The 12,301-nt window shown below is 38.9% G+C and overlaps 1 protein-coding gene across 1 annotated transcript; it reads left to right on the plus strand.

Annotated features, from left to right (window-relative positions):
* Positions 1 to 1,081: 1,081 nt before the first annotated feature.
* On the plus strand, positions 1,082 to 10,022 carry LOC148024909 (NAC domain-containing protein 7-like). Its single transcript, XM_087694578.1, has 4 exons — positions 1,082 to 1,665; positions 1,902 to 2,168; positions 6,873 to 7,180; positions 8,500 to 10,022. The coding sequence occupies exons 2-4, from the start codon at positions 1,976 to 1,978 to the stop codon at positions 9,412 to 9,414; spliced, it is 1,416 nt and encodes a 471-aa protein (XP_087550704.1). The 5' UTR covers positions 1,082 to 1,665; positions 1,902 to 1,975; the 3' UTR covers positions 9,415 to 10,022.
* Positions 10,023 to 12,301: the final 2,279 nt, after the last annotated feature.

Here is a 12,301-nt window from a genome sequence, read left to right on the forward strand (position 1 = left end):
GAGAGGGGCGGTTGCCCAACTGCAGCTATCAAACAATAGCGAGCGAGCGAGAGAGAGAGAGAGAGAAGAGAAACACACACACACACACACGCTCTCTCTCTCTCTCTCTCTCTTCCGCCTCTCTCGCTCTCTGTCTGGGTGTGTCTCTCTCTCTTTGTGCCTTGCTTTGTACTACTGCACGCCCATGTCAATCACTCTCTCCCTACTACTATCATGGCGAGAAGCAACAAGTAGGTGTAAAAGGAACGCGCCTTAGAGAGAGAGAGAGAGAGAGAGAGAGAGAGAGGTAGTGTTTGTAGGGAAAGGGTAATGGTTTTCTGTTCTGCCGTGCTCTCCACTACACATCAATTGTAGTAGTCCCCACTTCCCTCTCCCCTTCCCCCCCCCCTTCTCTGTCACTCTTTTGTTACCCTCTCCTAATCATGTAAGTCCACTTATCAAACCCTCAACTTACATTGCAAAAGAGAAAAGAAAAAAGAACCCAAAAGGAACTTGCAACTTTCCTTGTTTGCACATAGTGGGACCCACATCAAGCCCAAGCCATGTGCCCCTACATTCCATGCCCAAGCTTCGACAACACAAGGGGGCAAAGTTTATATGTATGTATGCTAGAATAGGACAACACATGTGTGAATATATACAAGGTGTATCACCCACCCTTGCATGGTGTACAAGTAATGATTTCCCAAGTACATCTACATACATGCGTTCATGCCATATTTGTTGTTGGCCCTATCCACCCTTGTAAGGTGCATTCGGGTGTGATGCATATAATCATATGCACATGCATGCATGCATGCATGTAATGTGGGTTGGCTCTACTACTACCCACCCTTATAAGGTCTATATGGTTATGTCACTTGTGCTCCCAAACCCACCTGCCCACCCTCGAGCACACATAGGCGTAGGCCATGCATATTTGGCTCCCGCAACATTAGTAGCTTGACAAAATCACCCCCCCAATCCGCCACTTCTCTCTCTCTCCCCCACACCCCTTGTGTCATTGTAACAATGTTTTTATCAGCTATCATTACAGGGTCCATATTAGCGAGATATTAGCCAGCCTCCAACAGCCTTTTCTGCATTTCCTCGCAGGCTTGCCTTAAAACCACCCACAACGGCACACGCCTCTCCCACACACAGGTCTTTCCCCCCCACTGATCCTCCTCAATACCCTGTACCATTACACCTACCCTTTCATTCTGCACTTTCATCATCTGCCTCCCGTTTGCTTTACTGTCAGCTGATCTCATTCATGCTGATCAGAACTCGGGGGTTGGTGGAGTACGCGATCCAAGCTTCTGGCCCCTTTCTTTTTCTGCACCCTCAGAGCGTCTTCTCCCTTTCCTTTGATCCACCTTGGGGGGGAGAGAGAAAGCCAGAGAGGCCTAGTAGATCTCCTGTGGCGTCTCTTCCTGAGAGGAGCTCCCCTCTCTCTCTCTCTCTTTCTGGCCTTCTATCTACGTACCTATGCCATACAAGGTGGTCTTTTTATAGCTTCGGCGGCAGGCACGAAGACGAAGTAGGCGCGCTTTTAATGGGTAGGAGAAGCTCACGAGGCCCTCGTTCTGCCTGCATTTAATTGAGCTTTTGATGGTTGGGAGGGTCGTCCTCGGCTGATCGTCAACACGAGTACATCGTTACGTTTCGACAGCTCAGGAAAAGGTCCGTCAACGATCTCTGTACATTCTAAAGCATGACATCCGTCAACGATAACGTTAATTTGACCTCCGGTCGGGAATGTTAGAGACGGAATCCAAGGAGGGCACTATCAAAGAAACCCTAATCATTAATTAATAACTGCATGCTGACTCTCTCTCTCTCTCTCTCTCTCTCTCTCTCTCTCTCTCTCTCGCTCTCTGTCTGTCGTGGATTATGATCCGTCTTGCTGTTGCGTGCAGCTGCTGCTTGCAGGCGCAGTGCTGCCATTGCTCCATCACAACAGTTCCATCGATCGAGAGAGAGAGAGAGAGAGATGTCTCAGCAGCCGCAGCCAGCCTCGTCCACTTCCTCTCAGCAGCCCAAGGTCCCTCCTGGCTTTCGCTTCCATCCAACCGACGAGGAGCTTGTGGATTACTACCTCAAGAAGAAAGTGGAATCTCAAAGAATCGACCTGGATGTCATCCGTGAAATAGACCTCTACAAAATTGAACCATGGGATCTCCAAGGTACGTCCCAATATCCCTTGCAAGCCTTCATAAACTGTTACACTGCTTGATACTTCAGCTGTCATACTATACTGTTATTCCATGCATCCCACAAGACACGAACACACACTGTTCTTCTCTCTCTCTCTCTCTCTCTCTCTCTCTCTCTCTCTCTCTCATATGCTGCAGAATGATTTATTAATGCTCATCAGTAAGACCTATCCATGTTTTATTCCTTCTACATCATGCAACATCAAGACCATCTAATATTCTTCACTAAACACATCAAGACATCTCGTAGTACCTCCACCAAACACCATTTCACTTACTCGAAATTCCACATTTTTCATTGGTAGCAACCAAAGATCCATTCTAAAAAATAACCAAATTTATGTGTCAAGGGCTTCAATTTGCAACATTGAATCAAGCAACACACAATACACGACCTAACCTCATAGATGGTCATAATAGATTACAAGGTTACTACTCTATAGCTAGTTTTATTAGCTCTAGGATAATAATTGATGAAATAACTTAATCTCAATTTACCATATATTCTTCTCTCTCATGAATAAATCCATCTAGTCTTTATTGACAATGTTGTTTGAAAATTGAGCAATGGTCACACAGAGTATGTACATGTGCAAATGTGTCTATGTGTTTGAGACATGCAATGTAGTGCATAACTTATTTTGTGTGTATGTGTGTGTGTCTCTAATGTACTTATGTCAAATTTTAAGAAACAATATTTCTTGTAGTCTTATATATTGCCTCAAGGTATGGCATGCCCATAGTACATTTTGCTCCTTATATGTGTGTTGCAATGAACTTGGTGTTTGCTCAACATTATTAAAACACTTTATTGAGTTGCATTGCTTATAATGTTAAAAGTAATTTGTATGCTATTGTTGTTTGTAGCCTTGATTGTCTTTAATTATTTAAGAAATTGTTCATCCTTTAAAATATTTTAACAAAACACTTTAATCTTTGCAATCTATAGTCCTACTCGAGTTCTTCATGAATCTTTTGAACATGTGCTACAAGATTCAGACTTTGTTGATGCAAAGGAGTGGCACAAACACCTAACACATGCACAAAGTAAGAGCACATACATGTATGCACACAAGCCCATATAAAATCACATGCAACATAGATGTACATGGCATATGTACCTATATGTGCATACCATAGGATCATGTAGTCATACGTACTTCCACAAAGACACACAAATGTACTCATAAAAAGAAATATTTGACATAAAATTGCATGTATCTATGCTCTAGTTCGGGTGAAAAGTGCAAAAAATTTAATACCTATATCAAGGGTCAAAACATAGACTAATTAAGCATATTATAGGTAGACAACATTTATGGTTTAAGACTAGTTCAAAGTGCAACCATCCAATTCGTGATGTTTTTATTTAATACAGTGTGAATTCTATTAATTAATTATGTGCACATAATAGAATCCCACCCAACTAGAGTCGACATGCTTGCTAACGGTTACCAATGAAATATATAGATGGAGGTAACTTCCTTAAAACTACTTTGAAAACATGAGCCGAGGACTTCATCATCATACACAACATAATCACCTCGTCTCACGTCATGTAATTGGACTCTATTAGCTTTATGGAAAACTTGTTAATATTGGTAACTAGATTATAACACTAATCCTAAAATTTAACATATCTAGGGGATCTTATATTTCCTACAATAATCCATCTTGCTTCCTTATACCTAAGTCCAAATCAAACAATTTCATCATGATCCAACTATCTTTAATAAATGTTCACAACCATAAATAATCATAGCCAACTAGTCAACACTAATCTTCAATGCACATTTGTAATAACTCTTATTTAGTCCACCAATAAGGTTATTATAGAAACTAAACTTCAAAAGAATGCATTTGATTCTCAATAACAAAAGGTGAAGTGATCTTGACTCCATTTTCACCCTTAGTATGTTAAATCAAAGATATATTCATTAAAGAATGTAACTATATAGCTTGTAGTATAAACTTGATAACCAAGTAACACAGACTAGTACTCATGCTAGGAACATTCTAGCTAGCAAAATACAACTCAAAGTTAAGCTTATTTGAAATGTTTCTACCCATCAAATCAAGTTTTTAAACCATACAATAGCTTCACTATAAATTAATAATGATATAAAAGTATAATTTTCTATCATAATCTAACACATATTGTTAGATTTTATGACAAGATGTAAAATAATGACATATTTGTTACATTTCATGAACAATTTATAGTGACACACTTGTAAGTCATTATAAGCTCTGAGCATGACTAAGCGATTTGGATGAGTGCTTTCCCTCTGTGTGTCTTAGAATAGATATCTATATTGATATTTTCTCACCTCGCAAACGAACTTTCATAGACTTAGAAATGAATTTTTTTGCCAAATCATGAATTTTGCTGATATAAATCAAAAGACACTTTGTAAGACCTCATTCAAGGAATCACTAAATGAATGTGCTTGAAGTTACCATTATAAGTTGTAAAAGACCTAACATCAAAGACACTTTTTAAGACCTCTTTCAAGGAATCACTAAATGAATGTGCTTAAAGATACCATTATAAGTTGTAAAAAGACCTACCATCAAAGACCCCTATGTCATCACCATTGATTTCATTTCATGATGGGACTAAGATGTGCAAGTCATACACGTATGAAAGCCTCATGGAGTACATGATCAACCTTCATACCTTCTTGCACAACAACATGAAAATACTAGAAGTTTGTAAGCATCTAGAAATAGGCGTATAGGTGCCCTCCCCAGTTTAAAAAAGGCATGAACTAAAGATCAACTAATCTAAGTTAAGGTTACATGTCTTTGGGGGGACCATAGTCATTAAGCATATAAACATACTTTATGAAGAATATGATTCACTTTGAGACATATCAAGTTACTAATTTACAAGTTAAAGAGTCCAAGTATGATAAGATAGCTTGAGGTTTAGTGAGAGACAGCATGCCAACACAACTAGGTGGTTTGAGACTTTCATGTCATAATAGTATTAAGAAATCTGATAATTGTGTCAATAACTATCTATTTTCTTATATGTTACAGAGACAAAAATCAATGTATGAATATATATTAGCATCCATGTGCATAAAAAATTTACCTTATGTGAGGATCTTGTCCTTGACATGGAATCATACTTAGTCGTTCAACAATCATAAAGTAGGTACTTAAATACATTTTATCTTGTAGAGCACTATTTTATATGTCCAATCAATTCTCAATTACCTAATAAAACCAAAGGGGGATCTTCTACTAGACTGTAATTGTTGTAGGGACTATCATGGCATTTATGGACATAGAGCAACAACATTCAATACATGGCATGAACCACTTTGGGACATTTTTGGATATACACAACACTCATGTTTTAGGAAATTTATATAAGATTGATGATCTACCTCAAGTGGGAAGGGTTCATTCCATGACTCTTAGAGCCTGTGCCTAATTATTGTCACTTTGGTGATGGTTAATCATCTAGCATGAGGTGGAAAGGAAGTGTATTTGATTAATTAAATAACTCTCTAGGAGCTTGCATATTTTTCCAAAGGCAAAAGATTAAAGTTACTTATGTTTTCCTTAACTAGTTGACTAAGTCATTATTGTATCTTTATGTTATTTTATCATTGTTGCTCATTCAAATCTATGTGCATGCATAGTAACAAAGATATTGTAGTTTATGTAATCCCAATCTAAAACTTTTGTTTAAGAGCTTAGATACTCCATTGGTGTGATTCCTCCCACTATAGTTGAAAGAGCTAGAAAATTATGTAAAACATTATGTGGTAAGAATTTTGGATTGAAAGTATAGGAGTTAGATGAGGCATTGTATTTTGATTGTGATATATGAGTTAATTTCTATTTTGAACTTTGTGTATTGCCTAGGGAGATTCTTAGATTTTCTTTATTTTGTTGCTTTAGAGGGGTACATCTATGGCAGATCTCTCTTCTATGCCCATCTGTGCAAGTTGTGAGCGTCATTATTTACCTTTGATTGCTTAAGCTTGTTCTAATGTTAGTGACTTGGGAAGTTTGTTCTTTGGGCTTCATAGATCACTATCATTGCTTAGCTCTGACTTTGAGTTTGATTTGATCGCAAGGAGTTTATAGTAGATTCAATATCTATAAGAGCACCATTTGTTTGATTCTATCTCAAAAAGAGTGACTATATTAGTAGGGTTGAGTCCGACCTCTTCATAGCATGAGACATCTAGAACTCAAGCGACTCCATATTATGTTTCATTTCCACAATTTACATCGCTCGCAATCAATTCAAGTTGGCAACTATTCAAGTTGTAGCACATCTCAAAGGGGGGTTTCACCCTTCCCCAAATATAGACCTTCAAAGAAAAGACCATGGGACAAAAATCATTGTATTAACCTTCTAGATTTGTATTAACCTTCTAGAGAATATACATATCTGTAGGGTATGACTGATGAGAATTGATGATAGTCTACATATAAGACTGAGAATGAAGCTTTGGAGGGCTGAATTAGGACATGATGGATGGCATACATATCTGTAGGGTACGAGTACTGATTAGAATCGCTCGTAGTCAAATGGTAACCTTGAGAATGAAGCTGTGAAGGGGTGAATTGGGGATGGAATGATGCATGAGAGATCGTAGGGATGGAATGATACTCATGATGAATATGGCGATGAAAATATGGATGCAGAGAGGTGCAGGATCGGGTCGACGGATCAAGACGAGTGGTATTTCTTCAGCCACAAGGACAAGAAGTATCCGACGGGGACGCGGACGAACCGGGCGACGGCGGCGGGGTTCTGGAAGGCGACGGGGCGGGACAAGGCCATCTACAGCAAGCACAAGCTGGTGGGCATGCGCAAGACTCTCGTCTTCTATCGAGGCCGCGCCCCCAACGGCCAGAAAACCGACTGGATCATGCACGAGTATCGCCTCGAGAGCTCCTCCTCCTCCTCCTGCGGCGCCGACGGCCTCTCTGCATGCGGCAGCCAGACCAGTGTAAGCAGCCATCTCTCTCTCTCTCTCTCTCTCTCTCTCTCTCTCTCTCTCTCTCTCTGTGTGCTTGTTTCCAACCTTACACAGACTGCACCAAATCACACACATCGTATCTGCTGAGAGGAAGTGGACGAGGCTGGCTGCGGCTGCTGAGACATCTCTCTCTCTCTCTCTCTCTCTCTCTCTCTGTGCATGTTTCCAACCTTGCACAGACTGCACCAAATCACACACATCGTATCTGCACCTCCACACCCTCATGCCAGCTACACTTTGAATCCATTGCCACCACCTTGTGCACAATGACCATTGGACCCTTCACAGTTCATCATTTTCATTTCACGGTATTGTTACTGCTGTGAATTCATAACCTTTTGGTTGACTGTTGGGGGGTTGGGGGGTTTCTGTGCATGTGTGTGTGTGTAGTCCATGCATTTACATGAATAGATATGTATAGAATAGATGTCCTTAATGTTCACATGTGCATGACGCATAGAATAGATGCCCTAAATGTTCACATGCGCATGTATATTTACACTTGAACGCATGATATATCCAATTGTTGGCAATGTTACATGCGCTCACACTTACGTGATTGTAGGACTAGGATAATTACCCGTTCTCTATGCAAACATGTGTCCCTACACAATAAGTGATATAATGTACATAAATGCACATGCAATAACATGCACATATACAAAAATTCGGTTTTTGTGTGTGTGTGTGTGTGTGTGTGTGTGTGTGTGTGTGTAACGCAAATTCTACAATAATATACACAAATAGTGGATGTGAATGTCCACATGTGTGTGTGTACACACACACGCACACACACACACACACACACACACACACACATGCCACATCCTTGTACACACCAACATCTAGTAATGTGTTTGTGTATATCCACATCTAAATTAGCACTTACATCCTAAAGTCAACATTTTAATTCTTGCATTGTGTATTTACTAAATTCAAATTTACCAAGAAAGGCAAAAAGTGTATCAATTCTTATGGAATAATAACTTTCTCAATCCATAGTTGTTACATTGAAGGCCATATTGTACCTCTTGCACCATAGAACACTATATTATCATTTCAAGATAAGTGATTGTGAAGGGTAAGTAATTCATGTTTTTCATGTCCATAGCTAATATCTTGTTTCACTTAACTATTAAGTTTTAAGGTTTCAAGTGATATGTCTATATGACAATATACTTTTTCTTGTGTGTTAGATGGCCCTTAGTAAGGAGTAAGCGATCAATTTTAATTGAAATATGACTTTCTTATATTGATATTAATATTCATGCTTTTGTTGATGTAACCAGGAAGAAGGATGGGCAGTTTGTAGAGTGTTTAAGAAGAGGAGCCCCAACATCAAAGCATTGTTGCATGACAGGGATATTGGTTGTTGCTTTGACGAGCCCATGTCTTTGCTTGCAGAACTTGCAGACTCACCTAAGCATCATGGAGGTGCTGTAGGTCTCCCATACTCAAATAATGGAGTGGAAGGTCATTCAGATCCCATGTATCATAATATGATGATGATGATGATGCATGCACCGCCGTCCATGCCAACTTCATCATTCACATGCAAGCAGGAGCTGGATCATCTCACTGATTATCACCTTTCTCATGATCCTTTCTTGCAGTTGCCTCAATTAGAGAGCCCAAAAGTAACATGTTATCAAAATATGAGCAACCACCATATTCCATCCATTCAATCAAGCGTTAGAAGCCTTATTGGATTGGACAATTCAAGTCGAAGATTGCCAAGTATAAATGAATGTCATGTCAATCCTATGCTTATGTCATGTGGCAACAATAATGTTGAGATTGACACAAGATTTACACTGGATCAGTTGGGCATATCTAACATCAACAAAAGCCTTGTACATGGGAGTTGCAAAGATAACATGAGTAGCTTGCTAAACAAGGAGCTAGATCAACAAGTTACTGATTGGCGGGTGTTGGATAGGCTTGTAGCTTCACAACTTAGCCAAGAAGACACCTCTAAAGATATTAGGTTTCCAACTCTTTCTTCAACATCTAATTCGGGTGTAGCTGATCAAGATCATGATCCACTTGACCTTCTTACTAAGCAAGGAAATGAAGGTGTAAGTTCGGGAGATATCATAAGCTCCTCTCCAATGGGCACTACAAGTGAGCACTCTCTTTACAATCCTAGCAACGACATTGACCTTTGGAGCTTTGCAAAGCGAGACTTAACAACAAAGCCATGAGGTTGATGATATCTTTACTCATCATGAAGAAATTACTATCATGTACACATTATACTATCCTCAAGTTGATTGCTTGGTGCTCGCTTTCATAAAGCTAAAATGAGCTGCAATCCAAGAAGGTATCTTATGACCATCATAATCCTCCTTCTCCTCATCATCATCTACATTCCAAAAGCTAAATGTGAAAATCCATGACACAATTCACTTATACAATCACACTTATGTACTTACAATGTGGGGCCAAGCATCATTATTTAATGCTACACAATAACATCCCCCCTTCTAACACTTTCAAACTTCTTTGGCCAGCCCTATATAAGCTGGTGGTTGTAGATATCATCATTTCTAATTTCTCCTACAAAGCCTAGTATCACCAATCTAGTTGTTGGGTTCTATTATGCATCCATCCACCTCAATATTCTTCCACTATACTATTCTCATTACATCACCTTAGACCACATATCTAATCCAAAACATGCGTCCATATAGATTGACACAGCTAGTGCATCTCTCAATTTCTCTTCAAACACCAAATCAATGTTACTTGTTGATATTCATGCTTATTGCATGGTTGAAGTAAATAATTGGAAAATAATATTTTAGTGTAAAGCTTCTATCATGAATTAGATTCAGTATCACACCTAGACTTGATTGGAGAGGATTTACATGATTTTGAGGGCCATGTTGTTGCTAGCATGCATTCACGACATGCATGCATGTGTGTGTGTGTGTGTGTGTGTGTGTGTGTGTGTGTGTGTGTGTGTGTGTGTGTGTGTGTGTGTGTGTGTGTGTGTGCGCGCGCGCGCGTGTACACAGGCATGCGTGCGTGTGCGTGTGTGTGCGCATGCACCCACGCGTGTGCGTGTGTGCATGCAAATGTGCATGTGCATGCAGAGACATGCGTGCATGTAGCTATGTGTCTAGATGTGTGTGTGCACATGTGCTTGTGAGGGAGAAAAGGACAAATGAGAGGGATTCCTACCAATTCTTCACCATGCTAACATTGTATGACTGATGCAATATACATGCTATAATCATGCCAACCACATGCTACTAGTACATGAAAGTTGCATTTTTGAGCTAAAGATTTTGATTATAAATGAGAACAAATGTTCTATTACATGCTTGAATTCAATGATGGTCCATTTTTGCTAAATAGAATTAGATTGATCATGATATACATTATGAGTTTATAGTTGGAGAAATGGCTTCATAACACTAGTAAATAAGCTTGGCACAAGCTTGGAAAAACTAATTGAAAACATTGAGGTGATGTGTTTTCAAGGAAATAGGGGTAGGAAATTGGTAATGTGCCTTAAGATGTCTCTAGGATAATTTGATATTAGTAATGGACGTACTAGAAGAATGAGATCCTCCATCATCACTCTGATTGTAAATAGCCATTTTAGCTTTAGTTCAAGGCCAAAGTTTTAGAGATTCATAATTTCAAGGGTTATTATGAAAATATGCCACTACACCCACTCCATACACACATACATGATGCATACAAATGCATGGTTGGTCTCCAATTCTAAGAACACATACATTGTATATATCCAAATAGCCAACAATATCTAACACAAGCACCTTATATCCTTTAGTGAGAAGTAATGAGGGAAAGCACTAAAGTCGTAACTTGATAACCTCTTGCAAAATTAAATGTAAGTCCCTTATACATTGCCTAGAATATGTATAATTCAAACCTAGCAATTTATACATATGGGAATAAACACTTCTCAAGTTCGTAGAACAATTTTCAATTATGCTGATGTAAGGGTATATAACATGGTTTCACAATTAATATTGATGCAACAATTACAACTAGAAATCAGACTAGGACAATGCAAATTTCGTGACCAATTGAGCTTTAAAGTCAATAACCATAGAAACTTCTCACATGCATTCGAGCACATGCACACCCACACACATGGATGTGCGCACACATGCATCCCCAAGCTTATGTGTAGTACACAAAGCCCATATATTATTTCATTATGATGTTTGTTCCAGTGCATGATGCGAGGATTGTGCTTACCTTGCTCGTGCACTCTAAACTCTCAAAGTTCATTTGGATCCTAAATTTACATATCAAGACAATCCCCCCTTGCCCTGCATTCACATTGCTCATCATTTGAAAGTACTTATGCAATGTGCATTCAAGCTTACGTATAAAAATCATTCATTTTAGAAGACCTTCTGTATGTGAAACATTGTTACTTTTTCACAATTATATGGGTGCATGTTAATTTGCTCTCTTTTGATATACTCTCATCCATCAAAGAAGCATGATATCAATAACTAGCCCACAACTTACATCATAGCATATATCTTAGAAAATGTGCACTATAGAAAATGACTACTAAAGGCCAAAATATTCTTCCAAAGCTTCTTTGCTTCCTTAATAGACATGGTTCGAATATGTGTGCATGGTGCTAACATTGGCATGTGTCTTATAGGAATTTGAGAATTTCCAAACAAGAGAAATATATATGATGTACATCTAATAAATGATCATACATAAATATGGTCAATGTCTTTGGTAGTCATTGTGAAACTTGTGGGCTTTTGAATGAATAACAATACATTAGGCCTATAAGTTAACATGTTAGGCTGAACACATGTTAGCAAGAGGAGAAAGCCACAAAAGTTATTTATGAAAAAAAGACTCTTAGCAATTTGGAAGCTATTAGACAACCTACAACTAGAAACTAGGTTGCCATCTATTAGACACACTTTTCTTAAGAAAGCATGTCATCAAGGGAAGGGGGAGGGGGGGGGTGTGGCGCACTTTTCTATACCATGTATTCATCTCCCTAATATTAGTGCTAGCAAGTGGTGTCCTATAGTTCTACCCTATGTGAGGGGCAATATTAAAGGCCCTTTAATC

This window comes from Lygodium microphyllum, chromosome 15 (assembly GCF_053477565.2).
Source record: "Lygodium microphyllum isolate KBCC chromosome 15, Lygodium_microphyllum_v1.1.10, whole genome shotgun sequence".
Lineage (NCBI taxonomy): Eukaryota > Viridiplantae > Streptophyta > Polypodiopsida > Schizaeales > Lygodiaceae > Lygodium > Lygodium microphyllum.

What these genes read in the sequence shown, in the direction of transcription:
- LOC148024909 (XM_087694578.1), top strand. Translation starts at nt 1,976, where the DNA reads ATGTCTCAGCAGCCGCAGCCAGCCTCGTCCACTTCCTCTCAGCAGCCC. An exon ending in TGAACCATGGGATCTCCAAG is followed by an intron (nt 2,169 to 6,872) that starts GTACGTCCCAAT and finishes ATATGGATGCAG; the next exon opens with AGAGGTGCAGGATCGGGTCG. An exon ending in CATGCGGCAGCCAGACCAGT is followed by an intron (nt 7,181 to 8,499) that starts GTAAGCAGCCAT and finishes TGATGTAACCAG; the next exon opens with GAAGAAGGATGGGCAGTTTG.